The 23,085-nt window shown below is 41.8% G+C and overlaps 1 protein-coding gene across 6 annotated transcripts in view; it reads left to right on the top strand.

The window, feature by feature from the left end:
- arhgap17a (Rho GTPase activating protein 17a) overlaps nt 1-23,085 on the top strand; it is a 48,525-nt gene that overhangs the window by 5,517 nt on the left and 19,923 nt on the right. For all 6 annotated transcript variants that reach the window (XR_005004828.1, XR_005004827.1, XM_036524188.1 and 3 more), the window contains exons 2-4: nt 17,900-17,939; nt 21,912-22,016; nt 22,486-22,562. Coding sequence is in view for 4 of the 6 variants with exons in the window: in XM_036524188.1 (XP_036380081.1) it covers nt 17,900-17,939; nt 21,912-22,016; nt 22,486-22,562 (222 nt within the window). In the remaining 2 variants the exon portion in view is untranslated. The remainder of the gene's footprint in view (nt 1-17,899; nt 17,940-21,911; nt 22,017-22,485; nt 22,563-23,085) is intronic.

The raw sequence follows: 23,085 nt of genomic DNA, 5'->3' as shown, positions 1-23,085 counted from the left end.
ATACCCTGGAAGTGTGGAATGCTCTAATTGAAGAAAATGACGGTCAGCTGCAGTCCATATTTGATTTGATCTACCCTGTACCTATTCCAAACCATAGTTTGCTTGAGATAACTTACAGTCCAAATGCCACAGTACATGTGATTTTACTGATGTTTAAAATAACAATGTGGCTGATAGTCTATGCTGATACCAATGTTTTTTTTTTGGTCAGAAGAGACATGATGAGGCTTTATTAGCTTGATAGCCAGCTAGCTCTTAGTAATATGACAGCTGAGCAAAGTGCGTGAAAGCCAAATTAGCTAGCAAACTATCTAGTTTTCTACGTTGTTTTGATTGTAGCTAGCTAGCTATGTGTTTGTTTGCAAGGTGATATTTGTATTTGTCAGCAGAATGTTATGGTAACTAGCTAGTTGTTTGTATTGTAGCTAGCTGTCTTTGTAAGGTGGTATTTGTACTTTTCAGCTGAATGTGCAAGTAGCTAGCTAGCTAGCTAATTTGGCTTTCACGCACTTTGCTAGCTATCAAACCAATACAGCTTCATCATGTCTCTTATGAACAAATAGTTAATTTTAACATTTGTACTGCAAGCCAAGGTATTGACTTCTGATCTTAAGTACCATTTGCTAGCTAGCTAGCAACTTAATGTTAGTTAGATAGCTAGCTAGCGTTAAGTGCGCCAGGTCATTCATTCATTAGTGGATATAAGTTTAAATCCAGCAACTGTATCTCCTTTGAATTATTTTAGGGATCTTTACTGACCCATGTGGCCATTTTTGTTTTATTTCTTCAAAAGGTAGATACAGACACACGTCAAACTTCTGGTCCACTTTGCCATAGATGCTGACTGAAGAGTTACCCTGCTCCCACCCTGAGCGTGATGTAAGAACAAAATGGCCGCCATGTGGCTAAGGCTAAATATATTACCACCTGTCGGATCTTCCCACGAATCTGCAGCTGGGTAGGCTGCTGTTGTCTGAGTCAGACCGCAAACAACCAACACAACATTTAGCCAGCCGAAAATTGATGCAACACAATAGGTAAATATCGGCCACTGCCATCGGTGAATGTCATCTTATTTGCCCATAGGCTGATGGCAGTCAACAAGGCGAACATCGGCCGATATTGATGTATGGCCGATAAATCGGTACATCCCTAATTTTTAGGGTTCTGTGGGTTGGTCTGCATAGTAACTGAAGGATGCCTACCATGGTACGGCAGGCATCCACCAGTGACTGAAACCGCTCTTATTTGTGCAATTGTGTGGGAGGGAAAAAGTGGCATCACAGCCGCTGGGGCAGTTTAGAAGACACTTGGCTGTGAAGGAATACAGTTGTATTTTGTAAGTTCCTGCAAGGATTGCCTGTTGGTGCAGATGACATGCATAGCAAATAAAATGCAGATATTCAGTTTCCACAGTTTGTGCCTGCTTGTGGAAGTATCCACCTTGGACCACTCTTTTATGGCAGATATTTATCATGTAACTTGCTGTATACTTCTGTCTGAGGAAAATGCCTTTCCAGTGGTTATGATTGATAGGCCTATATATAACAAAGTCAGCTGCTTCTACCTCAATATAGTTACTCTATAGACTGTGTCCTTTTTTAATGATTGACCATTCTCTTGCATCAGAGTTTATAGTGTTTCCTTGTTGTTCTTTTGTTAAGTACATGGGTTAAAGATCTCCATGCCGGAAATCCGGCGTGCAGAGATTTTAGATCAATTTAGATAAATTATTAAATAAATTATTTTAAATAAATTAAATAAATTATTACTAGCGTATACGGGCTCTGATATTACCAGACCGGAATGCAATTTTATTAAAAACATTCACTGATGTGGTGTTTTTTTGGATGAGTTTTAACCAATGGTAGCCTGTTTAGGTGACGTACTGACACGAGAGCACTGTTCTTATTCAATCGGTAACTAGTTTCAACTTTCTGTGAGGTGGTACCAGGAAGTATTTGCGGGGACTGTATCAGTTGATTACTGTACAATAGGCTAGCATGCATTCAAATAGATGGAGCATGGAAAGTTGGAAGGTTGGCGCAGACACAAGCATAATAGAACCGGGGGTGAAAAATAAATGGGGATAGGCTTGGTTAGATGAAAGCGGTAACGACGGACAAACGTTCGGCATATGTTGTCACAAATTAAATGGGCCCGGCCGGGAGCTGCTTTGCACCGTGTGTTCGAAAAAATACAGTATGGGACAAGCGGTAAAAGGTATTGTCTCGGCATGATACAGATCCCTCACACAAAGCAGCTGTTCGGGCTCTTCGTTATACGTCAACATTGCTGGGAGCTGTGGCCACTGTAGCTGCTGCCGCTTCATCCATCCAAGACCGCGTCTGCAATCATTTATAGCGGAACATGACCTGTCTTTCAGGATAGCGCCAGCGCTAGTTGACCTGTGCAAAACATCACCAGTGTTAGGCCAGTGTTTCTCAGTCCTACTCCTGGAGCCCCCCTATCCTGCATATCTTCTATCTATCCTTGCTCCAAACACACCTGATTGAAATTAGTGCTCTTGCTCTTGATTAAATCAGGTGTGCTCAGCTAATCAAAAGTGCCACTGATAAGTCCAGTCAGGTAGGTAGAGCAGGGAAAGATGGAAAACGTGCGGAGCAGGGGGCCCCTAGGAGCAGGATTGAGAGTCAGTGCATTAGGCAGTGTTTGGCACACAAGCTGTCAAAACGGATGTTTTGACAGAACATTGACGAGTCCACAAACCGCAACATGGAGAGAATTTTCAATGTATTGGTCCGATTTTATAATGATGACTTGATGAGGGCATGATGAGGACAGAGTTGCAACAAAGCATCTTGCTACTCGACCAACTTTTATTGAATTTGCACTTTTTATTTTTAATAGCATTTAAGAAAAAAAGGAAGCACTTTTAATTTGAGCACGGTAATAAAAAATGTATTAATGTATTTATATTTTTTTGTTTGTATTACAGTTTTGAATTAAAGCTGTTGTGGTAACGCTAAATGTACGTGCGTCCCATTTTGTTAACCCCCCCCCCCCCCCCAAAAAAAAAAAATTCAGGCTCAGAAAAATGTGTTGCTTTAAGCCCTGTAAATATGACCACAGCGCCCATTTCATCAGTAGTTAAAATGCCTTCCTCTAAAGGGCATTCCAATGCAAGAATATGAAATGCTTTAAAAACTTTGCAAAACAATGGGGGGAAAGTTCAATTCACTCTCCTTATGTGCTATCTTTGAGGGAGTGGCTGAATAAAATATCACCAGTAATGGTCTGGCTGTGTAGACTAAGATATACATTTTAAGTATACATCGTGGGCATGTGATTACATGTTCTCTGTGGTCAGCAGCTTTCAGGAATCAGATGGCCACACTACTCCAACAGCATAAAAAAATCAAAAAGCAACAAGCTTCTCCTTTCTTTTTCACTCATTAGTTGTACAGACAGTGGTCCTCTTTTAAATGGGAAACAGGAGGAATCTCTGCTTGGTTTGAGTTTGCTTTGGGCGTTTAAGAAGCAGAAAGGGAAATGAAACCAGAGGCTTGCTTCTGGCTCGACAGTATAGAGCAGAAATGGGTAAAATGCTCTTCATTTACATTCTGAATCATACTTTCAGATTTGTCTCTGTAATTGATTTCAGGCTTGTTGAAGTAAATGCACTTACAGAGTAGGATAACTAAATATTCTAAATGGAACCAAAAGGAGAAGTGTGCAAACGAGTTATAACATTTTGCTACATGTGAAAGTTACCCGCACAACCACCTTGTTTAGAAATAACTGATAGAGTTAATACACAGAGCCTATACTACACCATACCTGTTATGCAAAATGGGAAGGATTTTAAGCCCCCTTTGTACACAGTAGTTCCGGACAAATAGGTACATACATTCACACATTCTGGGAATGCCCTCCAATATTAGTGTTCTGGAATTATGTATCAAAGATAATATCTAAGATTATCAATACTAAATTATCTTAAAAAAAACCTGTCTTTGTTAAATGATGATCACTCTCTAGATCTTAAAGTTAGTCAATGGCAGACCTTATATGCAGTACTAACAGCTATCTTGAAACACTGGTTTGACTCCCAACTACCCATGAACTCCAGTTGGCTTTTTGATTTTAAAAACATTGTGTTACTAAAACGCTCTACAGCCAGCATTAATAAGGCAAAATCCCATACCATTACTTCCTGGAATATTGTACTAGAACAATTGTCTCAGAAATTGAAGAAATCTGTGTGATGCTTGTACATGAACTATTTACTAACATATGATTTCATGAGCTTACTTTCCCTGTTGTAAATAGTTTTACCTTGTTACCTTTTGTACTTGTCTATTGACCAATAAAAATTGTGAATCATAAAAAGAAATAACTGATGGAGGCAAGAATAAAAAGAGTTTCTCCTCTGACAGTCGTTTTAGTTTAGCAGTGTACAGTTGAAATGTTTCTTCAAATATGGTGTGGGTTCATGGAAGGACTGGAATACTCATCATTTCCTGAATGTATTTAATGGTAAATCAGAGACAGTAATGCAGAAAGCAGAGCTGAGCCTGCATAGAGTTAAGTGAGGGAGGGGGGAGCAGGGCACTGCGGGTCCTTGGGTTCCTGTGATTGTACTGTTACTCAGAGGAAATCTCCGAAATCTCCAGTCAGCGCACACAAAACAGGAACAGGAACAGGCAAAGAAGCTGAGGGGCTGATTGATCGAGACTCTGGCAGTGACACGTTGGAGAAATGGTAAACCATTCAAGCTCTGCTGTTGATCCAAAGTCCGTTTGAACAGTCATTGAGTTGAGGCTCAAGAGCCAGCGTAGCTGCCATGTCACTTCCTGCAAGCGGTTGCTTTTGTGTTCACTGTAGCAAGCAGATGTCATTCCATACCGTCAACCTTGTATTAAATATATTTGTACATGTTGTTCACAGATCCCATAATATGTAGTGTGAACTGTTTAGGGTTGTTTTTTTTCCAGTCACATGGTTGAACCTTATATTATTATACATATTACAAATCATGGATGGGCTAGATCCTATTTGAGCAGAGATTGTTACAATGAAGTGTCAATACTGGTCAATAGTTACTGAAGAAACTGTCATTGGGTCAGTATCATGAAGTTACTATCCCAGACTAAAGACTGAGGCATTCTTATATTGTTTAAATGATAGAAACACCCTGTGTTAATGTTAAAAGCACCAAAAGTGAAAGTTGTCATCAAGTGACTGAACAACACTGAAGTGTACTTTTGTTTTGCTGGGGTCATTTTGACCTTTGATCTTGAATTGACTTGAAAGTTGAAAGTTACAAGTATAGCCTAACCAGCTGACTACCTAATTATTAGTTCCCTGGGCAGTTGAAAAAATAGCCAACCAGCCACTTAGCTGTGTATTATAGCTAGCTAGCAAGTAAATAATTTTATATTGCTGAACATGACTTTCAGCCAGAAAAGTTGAACTGACTTGGATTCACATGCAGTGAGAGTCTGGGCTTGCAGACACTAGACACTGAGGCACCTAATGCAGTTTCCACTGATGTACAGCTGTGAAGTTCCATTTTCCACACTTGTTCGTCTGAAAACAAACAGTGCCACTGTCCGATCCCACTTGACTGATTCGCCTCAACTGTCTGTGTTGCGCTGCAGTATATTAGTGCTGATGTCAGCTTCAACTCCACAGTTGTAATAAAACATCTAAAATTGCTAGAAATGTGTGTCTGAAACAATAACTTCATAGATGGCAAATGTAACCGCCATCAGTAATACAACCGACATGCCAGAAGCATAATGTGTTTGTTGCTACCTAGCTAACACTCTACCACCTTAGCTAACTGGTTATCTTGGTAGTTATCCAGCCAGCTAGCTATAGTAGCTAACATTAAGTTTCTCTCGGGAAGGCACGTTACAAAAAACTTAGTGTTGAGTTCGTAGAGGCGATGCATGCAGTGAATATGTTTCACTAGCTTTAACTAATGACTTGGAGGGGGTGGTTGGATGTATTGATTAGCATTTATTTATATTGTGCAGGAAACATGAATTAATGGAAAGACTCACTCAGTCTGTATTAGATCCTTGACCTCCTCAGCATGGATGCATTTGCCTTGTTACACGCTTGTTTTGCAAATGGATGATGACCATGCTGAAAAGAAGCAATTTGGCAGTTTTGAGAGATGGGGGCTCTGCCTCTAGAAAGCCCTGCAAATTTTGTACCCAGGTGGTGAGACTTCATTGAATGCTGTGTAAATACCTTTTCAAGTTTGAATGTATTGCTTAAAATTTCAAATATAGTAGATGGTAAGAAAAGTGGTTTGAAATGTCAAATGAGGACAAAAATGAAAAATGTCATGCAATTTAGTGTGCATGTAGGAGAACCAATGAGATTGACCCCATTGTCATTAGAAGGGAACACTGTCTTCCTGTCATAACCTTGTTTATCTGAAACGGAGACCAAGTGAGTCATAGTTCCCAGGGTCACAGTTCCACAGTTTTCTAAAATGAAAGGAAAAAGAGCAAGGACAGATCTGACAAATGTGCTTGGCCCATGGCAAATGTGAAACCACCCTCATCAGCAAGGCTGTTTGTCTTGCAAGATAAACACCCGTATGGTATATGGTATGGTATGCTATGGTATAGTATTATATCTATTTGACAACTTCCCACAATTTCCAGATTGTGTTAGTTTGATCTTAGCATAATTAACCTGAGTTGATGCTTGAATGGTGTTGTGTATGCACTAGCTTAGAGTGTTGTTAACTGGGTCTGGTACTACTCATATAACTTGGGTGGATATACTTTTCTTTTCTTGCATTGAAAGTCACTGGATAAGAGCTTCTGCTAAATGTATGTAAGGTGACATGTGTAATGCATGACTGAAGTATATGGAGGGGGGAAAAAGCCTAAAGCACATACAAATCTGCCAGTGCTCAGCTCCAGGTGCATGCTTGATTTTGCGAAACGTGCCGTGGCCCATAAGCTCGTTTTTCACGAGTGTTCACGGTTAAGAGAATAGCCTGTTTTTGTGCTCTGCACAGAATTTCTGGGGCTGCGTAGAGGGCGAAGACCTAGAGAATGATTCAGGTATTTGTTTTTGAAGTTGTTGTTTTGAAATTAAATGGACCCTTAGGTGGCTCAGGAGAATTGCACCCATAAACAGGGCTTTGATGCTAATTCTGTATTAATTTGAATCCGAAAATCCCAGAAAACTAGGATACTTCCTGCAGCTATTTAGCAAAACTTTGTTGTAAAATGGTGCCTTAGCATTTGATTTTATCAGAATATCTCAGTTTGGTCTCATGTGTCCCTCCATTTTCTGTACACAGTATGAACAGACACAGTTCCAGTATCCCACTCAACTGGATGAATTCATCTCTCTTCTCTCACAAAGAGAAAGCATATTGTTGCTTTGGTTTGTTTTACGGTATAGAATACTTAGCGATCCACTGACATGTGTCCTTAGGGATATTAATGTTACTTACATCTGTGAAAGCTGGAAGTGCATGCAGCAGAAGACTCCTTTTCCGTGGTTTCCTTTAAAAATTGTAAATCATCTTTGAATGGATGTTCCATCTGTCCAATAGAGCTCATGATTCTAAAGTGCTATTTAAGTGTAGGTTCTTCACTACACATAGCCTAAATATGCATGATAAAGAAATAGTCAAATATTGTATTTAGTAGGAAATATTGTATAGCATTTCTATAAAGTGAGCCAGCTGAGCACAGCATGGTTAATTAGTCTACTGTGACTGTAGGGCATCTGAATCCACAGATTGGCTGGGGGCATTTTTTAAAAGCCTGTGAAGTCCAGCACACTGTCTCTCAACAATGTGTGAGTTGGCGATCTTCACAAAGATGCTGTGTTCAGAAGAGGTGTGATGAATTTCTTTTATTTGTGCCATTGAAGTGTATTGTGCATAGGACATGCATTTGTACCATGACCTCAAGTGTTTGGGCTACTCATGGGGACTCTTGTACATCATTCCTTTTAAATCAAATCATCTGTAGAATGTATTGCTGAAAACTGTTAAGTTTAGGCTGTATATTGTAGTAAAGTGCACAGCAACACGGCCATTATTTAAACTGTCTAACTTTTTCTCTGCTGCTTTAATGATATACAGAAGACAGAAACGGGAGTTTTCGCCGATGATGTGGTGTGCAGAAATGTGGACAACAACAAACCTAAAAGACATGCTACACAAACCACTCTTTAAAAATTTACCTTTAGCTTCATTTGAAAAATCGTGATGAGGATCGTGTGGTTATGGTTATCAGTTTTGTTAGCATCTTTGCATGCTCTGTGTGTCTTTGGTTTATCTTTGCATTACGTCTGCATTATCTCATAATGTAACTGCCAAAATTTAGTCATACACTAGTACAACGGGTGAATAGTAAAACCCAATATTAGTAAAGCTGCATGGCTTTTCTTAGGCATGTCTGTGAAATATCTTATTGCCACTAAGATAAAGTTAAATTATTTTTTTGAAAGAATGTATTTTAGAAAGAATATGAAAGGTTTACAAGTTTGCTGTTTTATGTGTGCTAGTAACTTTTGGTGTTTTTTTTTTTTTTTTTTGTGAGACACCCACTAAGTTTGTGAGTGAAATTTTGAATGAACACTATAACCCTGAGAATGCCATCTGTTTGTGTTCTTCCATCCTGCTTCAGTCCACAGAAGGTGTAGTCCACATTTTACAGTGCGGATATAGTTAATGTAAAAAGCAGAGGTTACAGCCACCGTGGAACGTGATCCTACTTAGCATTGAAAAATCATCACAGAACTACTGAGAGCATGACCTTTTTGAAATATACCCGTGCAGACACTTGGGTTACACTGGTGGTAGAGTGAAGCCATCAAGCAGGTTTTCTGGCCTGCTTTGAAATACTGTAGCTAAAAAGTGGCCCAATTCCAATTTTTCCCCTCATGTGACCCAGTTCAGATGTGTTTAGAACAGAAAAAAAAACATGTTGCTTCATTTCAGTTACAATTTGAGCCACATATATGGGGAAATAAGTTGGATATCTTGCTTTTATGCCACCTGTGTGTGGGTGCTAAGGTTGGAATTGAGCATGTTTAACGTGTGAGTGATTTTTATGTCGCCCTGCATGCGACAGGTTACCTCTTGTTGATATAATTCTGTGTGACTAGATGGATGTGACGTCTTTTGTTGTTTATATGCGCGTGCAGGAAATTCACCCTGATATTAGATATGGGCCACTTTGAAAAATGAGTACGAAGAGTCAGGAAGCAAAAATCGGATGTGAGCAGCAATTCGGAATTGAGAATTAAAGCCTGCAGTCTGAACAAAGCCTAAGAACCAGGGAAGAAGTGAAATTAGTTCAATCTAGACAATGATTAGCTGGATCAGGTGGTTCATTGCCTAACTGTACAGGAAGCCCGCAGACACACGAGGTCTATCAAATAGTGCTTTAATATTGCTCTGCAGCAAGATGCTTTTTTTCCAGTTAACCACAACTGTAGGGTAGTGTTTGTAGCTGCAGTACTCTGCACTATTCAATATATTGATGATTACAGATACCATCTTGTTAAATACAATATTTTTAATTTCACATTGTTTTTTGTATCACAGAATACTTCTAGGACAACAGAGTGCTGACAGAAGATATCTAAAAGTAGCTTTAAAAAAACAGCTAACCAGGAGCCAGACAGATAAATAAGTGCAGTGAAATGCAGACAGCTACCTTGGATGCTAAAAGTGTACGTTTGTCTTTGCTTGTGAATGTTTATCTTTCTGAAGCTTTTTGATAAACAAAGTCCACCCCACACGAGAGAGGACCTCCCCTCCTTAGAAGCCTGTGGCACATCTGCAGGGAGGGAGAATATCCCCCAATGCTATGAAATCTGCAGTGTTCACTCTGTGTGAGACAAGTCGCTTCACAGATGTGGAAATGGGATTTCTGGAAAAAAAGCCCCCTTTTTTCCCCTCACAGAGTGTTTCCAAACTTAAGCACTGACCATTACTCAGTAATGCATTAGTGTGTAAGTCTTGATTGCCGAAAGGTCTGAAAGAGTCCTTCCTTTATTTTGCAGCAAACTGAAACATTGTAGTTGCAAACGGCACACGGCTCTTTTTTTAACTTGATGCTTCGCGAAGTCGGCACCAGCTCTACTATTTAATTAAGCGTCTTGAGAGTGCTCTTTCACATATACCTCCTCTCGGAAACAGGTTTTCCATGGCCACTGTGGTCCCGTTTTTGAGGGCTGTGACAGTTCGGTAATCCGTGCCACCTCTAGTGTAAGTGCGCATTTGTCATCCATTGTTTTTAATCAAAAGCTTGTCAACTCCATTTGTTCTAGTAGGTCTGCTGAAAGTACGTGGCCCTTTTGTTCCAGAAAATGCACATTTGTTTCAAATAATCAGCATTGTTCGTGAATGAAACAGTATTGTTTTCTTGTGTATTTTGATAGGCGGTTGCGTGTGTACAAACAAATAAGCATTATAGATAAAAATAGACTGCCATTTTGACCACAAAGATTTTTTTTTTTTAACTTTTCCAGCACATAACAATAAGTTGACAAATTCTGTCTGTGGCTTTTTCCTTTACATATGCCATTTGACATCTTTTCTTTGACTTACATACTGCATATTACAATCTACTGTATAATACACAGTTAGTATATAGAGAATGCAGGCAGTGTTTAAAACATGTACAGCATGAATTTTGCATTTGTGGTGAAATGGAGGAAACATAGACTGCTCCAGTCATTAACTTTGTGCTGAGCTGTTGGGAGTGCACATAGTTTGCAGTTCTTAAATTAGTGGGGATGAGTGTCAGTCCTTCATTACCCGGTTACAGAGCAACCCCTCTCTATAAATCGTTCATCTTTTTGCTCTGTAAAAGCAAATGTAGCTCCAAATGAGCAGCAGGAGTGAATGACAGGTTTGAAGAGGAGCGACTCCAGAAGAAAATGGCTTTTCTGAAGTCCTGTTTTGCTCTATGCACTGCTGGTGCATCAACCCGCACGGCATCATGGGATTAGTGCCAGAGCCCGCCGGCCAGGTCTGCTCTGTCATGAGTTCACAATAACAGGGCAAGCTCCACCCACTTCCACCCTTTACAAACTAACTGTTTTCTGTGTAACAAACATTAAAGCTGGTGCCAGGGAACTGTTTATCCGCGCTGAAGCAGCAGATGTGTCTTCCATGCGGTCACGTGTGCATGTAAACAAACGTCACAAACGTCAGACAGAAAACTTCGAAATCTGCTCCAGTGCGTTGCAGTGTAGACTTCAAAGGGATTGCATGGCGCTGCCAAACAGTTCTATCGACGCACAGTGGCTCTCATGTCAGACTTCTCCTTGATGTCTTGGATGTTTCTTAAGAACCTGATTTCTGGGCATATGAAAATGGGAATGGTGTTCGTCGTAATGAAAATAATGTAAAAACGTCTGTTAAGCAGCATGAATGGATGCTGTCAATGCAATCATTTTTTCCTCTCACACAGCAGTAACAGAATCAAACTCTGTCTCGGCCAGCTCTTGTTTTATTGTTTCCATATGTAAGTGATTCAATTTGGGCATTTCTTTCCTCTCCTCAATAGATGTGTGCTCTCATTGGTGGACTTTCAGTAGACACAGGCATTACATACATATGTACATAAACATACAGAGCATACAGGATAGAGTATGTGCAACATGTGCAGAATTCTTGTATTTAAATCCTCTTCATTGAGAGAATAATGAAAATGTAAAAGTTTTAGTTCTTTGTGTTAAAATGTTTTATATTTATACAGTGCATTCAGTTCTGTTCTGTAGTGCGTATTCAAAGCGGGGATCCGTGTTAGAGTGTCCAGGAGGCAGGATGTTATTAGTGTTGTTTGCAGTATTAGGAGATAAAGCCCTACAGCTGTGGGAGGGTCCAGCTGTGTCAGCACGTTCCAGCTTAGCTGTGTTGTCTCACATTGTGCTGTAGAGCAGGCTGCAGGGTGACACAATACCTCAGCTGCATAACACACAGATTGCTTGCTGCCGTGGGAAGGCACTTGTAGGCACAGAATGGCAGTCTTGCAGTCTGTTGTAGTCATAGTGTGGAGCAGATTGAGCTGGTAAAGTAATGCAAAGCTGTTGGGTGTATGCCTTTTGCCTTTGTTCATAGTAGCTTAGCTACTATGATGTATTGTTATTTTTTGTAAACTTACACAAAGTACTAAAAGTTGACAGGATTGTCCTCCCAGTGCTATGAAATTAGATTAGTGTGCTGTGGTTTCTTTGGACCAGTCATGTTGCTCCCCCTCTCCATTTCCACCAGACAGAGGGGAAAAGACTCCTGAGGTGTTTTGTGCAGATGCGACAGCCTTGAAAACTGAGAACTCTGTGTAATGCCTCCTTGAACTTAGCTGCAAGCTTTTTTTAGATGGTGTATCAAGCGAAGGTCTGATGCCTTTATGCATATTTGACAAACACAATATTACATTGCCTCATTTCTGAAATGACAGTTGTGTTTGTTTGTTTTGAGTGAATGTGTGCAGACGCGGAGTGGAAGTGTTTCACTGAACGAAGAGCCACCCACACATGGCAGACTCTGCCGCCGAGACCTGAAAGCAGAGCTGTTCACACTACATGTGACCTCACCAGCTCGGTTAAGTCTTTCCTCCAGATATTCCCCGCAATTCTATCTGCGTTTGGTTGTAACCATGGTTTTTTTTTTCTCCCCCTCCTTCTCGCTTTTAATTGGAAGCAGCTGTCGGCCACTGTCACGAGGTTACTACAGTGCACAAAATGGAGTTTTTGGAAGGAGAGGGACTGAGTTTTGAGGGTAACTTGGCAGGCAGGATGAGTAATGGAGAGGTGCTGGGGTTGGGAGGAGGGGGGCAGGGTGATGGTTGAGGTGGTATAGCTAGAGGAGGATTTTGAAGAAGAAGAAAAAAAAACAGAAATGGTTTCAGCATTGCTGCATTTTAAATATGTTTGGTCAGGCTGTAGTGGCAATAGTAATCCCTAAATCAATGAATGCTTTGAGCAGCTTTCGTTTTTTTTTTTTGTGTTTATGTGTGTGTGTTACATGTAGCGGCCCTTGTAGGAGAGGTGTGAGTTTTTGTTTCGCTCTCCTGGCGGTGGTAGCCGTTGCAGTGCGGTAACCTCAGTGCTGAGCTGTCCCCATGTGAATCCCCGGGGCTCGGCCAATCCCCCTGTGCTCTGAGTGCGTGCACGCACCCGGCCTCCAGCCTGCACGCCCCCACAGCGGAATAAGGCACGAGGCACAGAGACGAGGGCTGCGTCCCAATTCGCAATAAATTGCGCCCTCATTCACCCCGCCCCTGTTTTCAGCGTGTCCTTGATGTGATGTTTTACTGATGCAGACAAGTGCACGCTTTACAGAGTGAGGGAGGGACAGTAGATCGGAGCAAAAGGCCTTTGATGTGGGACGCACTCACCATCTGTACTTGGATATGAGGCTGTGCCTGCACCACGGAGCTGCTGGCACAAGCCATAGGGGCCGGTACAGCACTGGCTTCCATGCTGGGTACATGAAACTAGCTTGTGAGAGTCCTTGTACTTTGTGGACCTCAGCTGTAGGGAGAGTGAGGTTTAATGATTTGAGTACTCAGTCATGTTTAAGTCCTCGGATCAGCATTAAAATGCTAGGCCATTAACCAAAAAAAGATGACAATGATTAACGTAAGACCCCAGCTTAAAATAACACTCATCTTGCCAGCCTGAAAATGCGAGCGAATACAGCTGCCTTTACAAGAGAATCATTATTTATTCAGGTCTAGAGTTTCACGTAGTGCTTGAGGGGAAAAAGGGGGATTGATTATGGGAATATTGTATTCTGGGGGCCACAGAGTATTCTGGTGTCAGCTTAATGGAAATGCACACCCCTGCCATTCACTGAATTATATCAGTGATCTGTATCAGTGTTTCTGTATATCTGAGATTCTGGGAATAAAGCCTAGATGTAGTTCACGCCACCCGCACCTCCTTAACCATTAACCCTGTGGAGTGTGTTGTAATGACAGTGTAGAACAGTGGTGCGCGGTGGGTAAGGGTTTCTTGCTCCACATAAGCACAGGCTCCCCTAAGACACCAGGGCAAAGAGGCCACAGTGTTAGCCTGCTCTGACGATTCTGCAAGGGAGTTCCACCCTCCTCCGCCCAGCTGTACTGGTACTGGTACTCTACTATACTCCCACACCACACTGATGATGAATGTCTGCCAGTCACCAGCATCACCCCCTCCCCTCCAGTACCACTCTTCCCTAATGTTACCATAACAAACACTGTGGTATGCAGAGAACAGGAAGTGCATTTTGTAGCACACGGGTGACCTCGGGGACTATTTGAACGAGTGGTCAAGCTGAAGTCTGTTATTTGTGGAAGAGTGACGTGTTGTACATGCTGATCCTAAGAACAAAATTCAAAGAAGAAAGGATCTGAAAGGGACGGGTATATTTTTATTAAGGAAAGCAGTTGGTAGTCCTGGAGAGGAGCAATGTGTTGGATGGGAGAAAAAAAGACAGGAAGGGAACACAGCAGCAAGGGACAAGCTCTCAGCACGAGAGAGGACATTATTCCTAAAATGAGAGCTCCTTGTTTATAGTAATAATCAGGTTAAGACATAAATAAACACATGGCCAGCCATTTAGGTGTTGATGGCAAGCTGTTAAACCTGTTACTGAAGAACCTGTACCATTGCATTCTATACTTAAAACATCAAGCGTGTTTTAACTGTCGGATATTACTAATAGTAGCAGTTATGGTCATCATCTTGTTTTAGCTACTTGAAGAATTAGGCCGTGTGAACCTGAATTTATCAGCAATATGGGTAATTTGTATCTCCTTGCCCTTCACTACTATACTCTCTGCACTGGTGCTTGTTCCTCTGTCTCTGTGCTATGTAGTACAGACATGAGCAGCTGTTGAGTCCTTAGATTTCCTGCGTGGTTATGTTGCAGATGAGTTCCATAACCAGTTGTGGCTTTGGCAAAATAATAATGTGGGGAAAAGTTGAATCGTAACATGAACCATCATTGTCTTCTAAAAAGTGGGAGCTCAAACCGGGTGGGAACCCAGGCCTAGGAAATGACAGGGGCAGCAGTGATTTTATGCTTTTAAAGTAAGTAACATGGAGCGCCTATGTTCTGCAGAGTAGTGGTGGAAGAAACTGAATCAAAGCTTGTTCTTTTTTTACGTGCGGCCTCTATAACTTCAGTGAGGAATGCTTTGATACACAGAAACAGGACTTTATTAAATTTGAGTTCAGTCATACTTCCATCGCACTGAGATATTCTGTAGATTTGACCTGTATTTGTTAAACACTTATAACTCGCGTAAAGATGTCGTATTTGCTTCCTTTGCAGTTATTTTTTCTGAATGTCAACTGGCCCATTGTTCAGCAACCTAAGGAAATGTGGGCTGAGTTGTGCTCCGGCTCCACTGAACAGGCCTGCATTCTCCCAGTGTAGTGGCAGTGCTGTGTACTTGGCATGCTCAAGGATGTTCTCAAACAGAATGTCTGATTTTTATAATGTCTGGCTGGCTGGACCAGAAATGCTGTTGATATAGCTTCTCCTGTATCAAAACCCGCCTCATATAAAATTGATTACATCAGTCGGAACTGGAAATGTTCTTTGTTTCTGCAAGTGCTAAGTGTCAGCTATTCTTTTTGTTGTCTTTCTGGTAAGTTATACAAATGGAGACTGCATGATTTCATTATTATCTGGCCGCTGCATTATTTGTGCAAAACACTAATAATAGCACTGTAACATTGTTGCAAATATGTGTTGAATAAGTCGGCTTCTTAATAATAAGCAGGCCCATGTCTGATTAAATCAGTAGTAAATTGTATATTGAGAGTATACAGTGATATTGCTAAACATAGAATGTTGTTACCGGTAGTTGACAGTTCTCCTTTTTTAAAAAAAGATGACGCTAAAGACATGTTATGAGAGCAGCTCTTGGGGTCATACCCTACATGGGAGTGCCTGTCTGCTGTATGATTGATGTCTTTGGCTTTTCTCTTTCCATTTCATTCATCATTTGAGGCAAAACAAAGTAGAAATGCATTGTTTGTAGTGTGAATGTTCTTTCACCCATGCTCTGTTTGGGCTGTTGATGTCCCCGTGTAGGCCTATTACATGAATTTGGCTAGTTAAAAAAACTACTCAACAGGATTGCTTGCTCATGTCTAGGAGATGAAGGTTAGAGACAATTCAGCCTTCGAAGAAGGAACTGTGAAGAAGGAACAACATCAGAATCAATTTGCATGTAGCAATTGGAAAGTTTTGATTTAGCATAAACCTTGGTTGAATGTTGGATTTAAGCGTCTCTGCCTCATACTATATTCTCTCTTACCTTCCAGGACGTCTTTGGTCTTCGACCAAATAAAGGACAGATAGGCCTACTACTGACAACATTAACTAGGTTGTACTTTGATAGCAGTATTGTGTGGAGCACTCGCAGCTGCGATAAGGCAGCTATGGCTGCATGTCACAGAGCTTTATATTATGAGTCATGGCACAGGCATGAGCTCCGGAGGCCAGCAGTGCTAGATGGTCGTTCTGTTCCTAGTGGAGCTTCATTGAAAGTTCTGCCTGTGTGTGTGAGAGAAAATACACCGTGAGAGTTAGCGTGTCGTGTCATGTTACACTTCTTTCTCTGTTTACTAGAATGCAGTCTGTCTGACCCTTAGTGTCCCATTAGCTCACTATTAATATCCCAATAGCACCATAGAAATGGCGGGACTGTTCGGCTGATCAGTGGGTGTAGAAATAGTCTGGGTCTGGGAAAGTGGATTTAAACGGCACATTTTTCAGACAGCTGCTTGCCCAGCCAGGCTGAAAAAAGACAGTAGTCTCTGATGAATCCCGGGACCTCCCACACAACTATGTTTGCATCTGCTGCTGTCGGTATTCTGATTATTTATTGCATCGACAGTTATTTGATTATTTTGCTGCATCTAAACAGCTCTAGAAATTGTAGTGTCCCTGTCTCTGAGCTGCTCCCCTACTGTAATGACAGTACCTACATTTTACCATTAGCTGGTAAAAATGCACTAATTAGGGTATGCATAAAACTGGCTGCAACCTTTATTTCAATTTGTATCAGTGGTATTTTCTCAAAATGTGTTCCTGAAAGAGCTCTGTAATGGTTCATGGCAGATGGCACATGTAGCAGTGCCTCATATGACAGCCTTGGCTGAGAGGGTGGGGAGGTAAAGTTTTATTAGCGTAACTACTCTGGCTGCACTTTGTCTCTGTGAGTTATCTCTGGCATGACTTCTGAAACCTGTTCGCCACACCTCACATGACTGTGAGAACACCACTGAGACACTGCAGCAATCTCCTTAAATATAGCGTGTATAGATATAGCTATGAAACGCAATTATGTAACACTTACGGTCAGCACCAAAGGTACCATTTTCCGCTTAAGCGTGACATAAAAAAAGATAAAGTATGCTTCCATTTTAATTTTCACCACATGCTATACGGTATATGCTAAATAATCGTTATCATTGAAGATGTGGATAGTAATAATTTAATATTTTTAATACCACCCTTATCCCTCCCCTTTTTAAGTGAGGTTGTTTACATGTTTGCCTGTGTGAATGAATACACCGACATAGATAGCCTTTTCCTGCACTGCATTGATGATGCAGTGGAAAGAAGAAACGGTCATTGTTATGAAAACTGAAGCAAGAGCAAACCTCTCCCTGTATTCAATTTCAGTGTATCCTCAAAAATGAATTGTATCTGTCTCCTGCCATTAACACCACCTTATGCAGAGAACAGTGTAGTGTTTGGCTCCTCCCCCTCTTTTGTTGTAAAGTTTGTGTACAGTATTGCATGCCGTTCAACTGGAAAGCAGACCAGTTTTCTTGGAAAGTATCATTTTCTTGGAATTTTAGTTTAATAATGAAGTGATTATCTGTGCAGTTGATCTAAATTCTGTTTTTTTTCCATTCACAGAGCTGAGAAAACAGAAGTCCTTAGTGATGACCTTTTACAGGTGACTATGGCCCTTATTATTGTTATTAACTGTTTGTGCAATTGAGCAATTTGTTTTATTTTAGTTTTCACACATAGATTTCAGCGACCTATGATTATTTTTTTTTCTTTATCAGTTGGAGTGTGTGTTTAATTACTGCATTGGCTCAGGAATCTTTGAGTGTTTTAGAATGTATGAATGTGAGATTTTGTAAAAATTGGCCTCTTTTATTTCTAATCCCATTTTATGGAAGGTGTTTTCTGTGGTGCACAAAGGCCTCAGTGGATTCACAACAAAATGAAATGGAATCTGTTGCAAAATCAGACCTGAAAAAGGCTTTCCTATATGACTTGCATAATTATGCAGGGCCGTGCCTTTATCAGTTTCATATTTACTATTGCTCATAAATGAGCCTTATATGAGGAACACTGAGATTGTGGGAATGAACACACCACTGAATGCTAGTTTGGCACAATGGGTGGCAGCAGCTTCCCAATGCAGTAAATGATCTCCGGAAATCGAAACACAAATCTGCCTACAGGTCTGACATTTTTAGACTCGATGCAGCGTGACATTGGAGGGGAAGCACTAATTGAGCATTCAAGTATCTCATCACAAGCGCACTGGAAAAGCGATAGAGCAGTGTAGGGGCATGTTGTGCTTTGATTGCATTTTGTCCAAATTTGGCCGCAGTATGAAAAAAAAAAAACCTTCAGTCTATCTGTGCCAGGGGGTACAGACAGCTGTGCCATGCACTGTGTAACAAATTCATGTCCTCCTGTAGCTTTTTTTAACTGCACTGAGCTATGCTGCATTTAATGAATGCAAGTGTTATGAGAATGACCTTAGTTGGGGAATTCACTTTACAGCATACAGAAATCCAGTGTAAAGGTATCATTGAATTTGTGCACACATGCCTTTGGGCCCTACAAAAAGATAGGACACTGAATTGCCGTAGAGGAATGAGGTCAACCCAATCATAAAATCTAAAAAAAAAATTAACTTGATAAGGATCTAATCTTAAAATGACTGTTTCACTGTTTATATTTTGTTACGCAAAGGTCCTCCTTGGAGCAAATCCTTGTTTTAATCGTAAGAGAAATTTAAGGCACCAAGGCTGCATTTGCAAGTAGCATTTTGGGCACAGAAAAATAGATTATATAGTAACAGAGGAGTGGGTTACTAAACAATAATCGTGGGTCCTTTTGACTTGAAGGCAAGCATTATGTTGCATACATTGCGAGATCCGTCAGGCTTAAGACTTTAGCCCTCTCTTAAGTCTTTGTTTGTGTTTGTTGGCATTTTATTAGCAGATGTCTTGACACATAAGCATAGCTGTTGTTCAGCATGCCTTGAAGCAGCGTGAAGCGATTTTGATTGAACTCCTGGTTCCTTATGGTGCGCTCGTGTCCGGAGTCAGCGTAGTTAAAATCTGTAGCTGTGGTTTCTGTTGCAAGGCCGGAGAGGGCTGCGGAGGAAGGCCTGACAGTGGCGATTGTGCGCCGTGCGGGGAGGCCGTCGGAAAGTGCAGAGCTCAGCACTGTCCCACAGTCCCGCTCACAGCTGTCCCCACAGGCATGTCGCACCGCTCTCATGTAGGCACTGCAGATATTCAGAGCATTCAACTGCTGGCCTCAGCTCTCATTCCAAAAGGCCTTGGAACCCCCCCCCCCCTTTGAACAGTGTCATCGGGTTTGAAATGTGTTTAACTGCATTTTTTTTGTGGCTGTTAAACGTTTGAGTGCCGCAGTGTAGTAAGCGAGTAACCTCCTGAGCATAGTGTGAGGTCAGTAATGTTTTGTAATTAAATCCATAGTTGCTCGGCCTTGTGACCGTCGCACACTTTTTGGGATTCCACCCTGTTGAAACGGATCCAAGGATTGATATTTGCTCTGTGAGGCCGGCCTTGTGCGTGTCTGGACATGTTTGCTTCCCCTTCTTCTGACATCTACTGTGCAGTTATATGGCTGTGGGTTTCCCTGGCCTGGGGAGGTGCTGCTGCCGGCTGCAGGGTGGGCGTGCCCTCTGCAGCCCCATCCGGCACAAATCATTTTCCACAGACCGTTTCCCAGGGTCAGGACACGGGGGCCTGTTTGCTCCTGTGTTTACACCCTCCACTCTGTCCGTGATGGAAAAGGGAAGTTGAAAATGTCCTCATAAACTGCCGCTCCGCGCAAGCCAAACTCCGTCACGCTGACAGGAAAGCCCCCTCGGCCGAAAGTCAGAGGGAGAGACGCGGCCTGCGTGTCGCGTCCCCGCCCCCACCTTCCCGCCAGTGCCAGGCACCAGGCTGGGTGCCAGGAGACGCCGTGACGCTGGCGCAAACGCTGTTTGACCCGGCTGTTTCAGGAGTGCTTAGGGTGGACCCGGAGGGGGCTGGGGGGAGCTGGTTATCTTCTCCTCCAGCCTGTGGAATTCATGACCCTCACGGCTGTTTTGGTGGAGCACGATTATTTATTTGTGTGTTTATGTCGTAGATTTCTTTTCAGCTCTGAGGTCTGGCTTCACTTGCCTATTTCCCTCGTTCTGTTTTTGCTCAGACACTTTCCGCTTTGTTTTCGCGGTGAATTGTTTCTCAAGTGGAATACGGTCAAGTCAAAACAGGAACACCCATGTTTCTAAATAAAAACATAATGATTCTGTGTCAATGAGTTCTGTCAAAGCTCTTCTGCCTGGAACGTGTGAATTTGTCTGCTTGTATGATTGTTGACATCAGCTTGTGTTTCTCTGTGCTGTTGTTGGTACGCTGACTGTTGTCATCATGTGAAATTGTAGATTACTTTGAATGTGGCAAAGTGGTTTAGAAAAGTAGACTTGAAGCTAGAAACTTGCAGGGTTGGACAGGTCATGGGTAGGACACTGTTCTAGTACCTCTGAGCAAAGTACCTAACTTGAACTGCCTCATTAAATATCCGTCTGTATGAATGGATAATGTATATAACAGAAGCTGCATTTTGGAACTTGCACTAAATAGGTTTGTTTGCTAAACATATAATAATCATGCTTAGACTAGTCAGCATGCTATTATCTCAGGCACAGAGTCTATTATTTTAGACAGCTCGTTTGTTATGGGAGCCATTTGAGAGACCATTTTTTCCTTTGGGAAAGTGGTCTTTGTTTTTAATTACTTGTGGATGTATTATAGTTATTTGCTCTATCTAAAATAAGATATTCTTTGTTTCTCTACAACTAATTTTCCATCTTGGATCAGCTTTGGATCTGAAAATGTCAAGCAGCCTAAACCTCATAACGATGTTACAGTTCTCTGCGTTAATTACCACTGGTGATTCATAGGCTGTAAAGAAAGTGCATTCTTTTGCCTAGCTCCTCTGGGAAGGCTGTTCTCAGTCAAGCCTGAACTTTAACCCCTCACATCTGCCAGTAAAAGCAGACCACAGAGGCAAAGGAGCCACCAACAGACAGGAATGAGTCTAAAGCGCTGTCAAATGACAAGTGATGCAACAGCCAAGTGATTTTCTCTTTCAAAGCACAAAAAGAGTCTGGGCAAGAAAGAGGGGGTTTTAACAGTGGCATTTAGACATCTGCGCTAATGTGCTGTATGACTGACATGCTGTCCCCAGTCATCTAATTTAGGTTTGAGAGGGATGGTGAAATTTAGGTTGCCACCTGCTGTCATACGCTCCTGCCTTCAAGCTGTTGGAATTATAATGATTTGGCTTGTTATATAATCGCTAATGTGCTTCATTGTTTTATTTAATAGCTACTTTTTTAATCAAATGGGCTAGTTTGCAGGTGGAGGATTTAAAAATCCTAAATATACACAATGGCTAGTCCATGAAAAACTTCAAAGTCTCTTTTTTGTGTTCTGTATTCCCTGTGTGGTGGTTGCTAATAAAATAAGATGTGGAAACTTAAATTATTAATAATGAGTCTGCTCTAGATTTTTATTCTCAAGTGACAATGAGTGGTAAGCTTTGCTTTAGAAAATGTGAGTAATGCAAATTGTTGATGTTCTTGTGTGTCTGAGTTCAGATCGAGCGGCGCATGGAGATGGTGCGAGTGGTCTCCCACAACACGCACAAGAAGATGATTGCGTGTCTGCAGGGGCACATCGGCACCGATGCCGAGAAGAGACAAGTAGGCAGCCTCTCACACTGCGCCTTTCAGCTGTGGCCACGTCACATTACATTGCACTACATTACATGCATTTAGCAGATGCTCTTATCCTGAGTAGCTTCCAGCACAATAGAGCACAAATGTATCCATTCAAGTTGAATGAGCGACAGTGTCGGATCGGGCTAACAGCACTCCCAGACCAGTGAGTGTGAGCATTCAACGCCATTCAGGCCCTATCACAGCTTAACCTGTGCAAGCTGATCAGACAAGGGAAACCAAGTATACTACCATATATCAGTCACTAGATCACAGAGTCCAAAATACATCACAAAACTACATGTAAAATAAACATCAAATCCTAGACGTAGCAGGTGTTGGGGGGTGGGGGATTGAGGTGGAACAGATGCAGTCTGAAGAGACAGGTCACCTCCCGGGCTGTCTCGGACAGCCCCTTCACTCTCTGTGAACTCTCTCTCTCTCCCCCTCACAGAAAAAACTCCCGCTCACAGCGCTGTCACAGACCATGCAGGATGGAGGAAGCCAGCTGGGAGAGGAGTCTCTGATTGGGTGAGTCTGCTATTTTCCATAGCAGACCACTGAACGAGAAATGGGCTTGCCTCGAAGAAGACAGGCCTGGAGCACACTCAAACCACACAGGCTTTTTAACTTTAACTTTAACCACTCTGGGAAACAACAAAGTGAATGCATATCTTAGTCAGCAGGATGTTTCCAGTGACCTACCTCAGTAGGGCTGCCATAACTGTGAGGAGACGCGATGCTTCCAGGCTGAATTTAGTTGGCACTCAGTTGGCCGTCCCTGCATGCGAGAGTCAGTTGGCCTGGGTTGCAGGTGATTAAGTGGAAGTAGTCATGCTTATTCATCGTTGTCATTGTGACACTGGTGTCACTCAAAATGGTTCATTTTATGAGGTAGTGCATGCAAGAGCAATTACTCATCTAACTACCTGCATAAACATGGCAAACAAAGACATAAGGCATGGCACCTTAACGTACAGTATGACTGTCATAGGCGTGTCCTGGTTTATTAGGAGGACAGAGGCACCAATGAGGCCTAAAGTAGTCAGTAATC

Source organism: Megalops cyprinoides, chromosome 1, assembly GCF_013368585.1.
Source record: "Megalops cyprinoides isolate fMegCyp1 chromosome 1, fMegCyp1.pri, whole genome shotgun sequence".
Taxonomy (NCBI): Eukaryota; Metazoa; Chordata; class Actinopteri; order Elopiformes; family Megalopidae; genus Megalops; species Megalops cyprinoides.
Note: the sequence above shows the minus strand (reverse complement) of the source record. Positions and strands in the feature narration are given on the sequence as shown.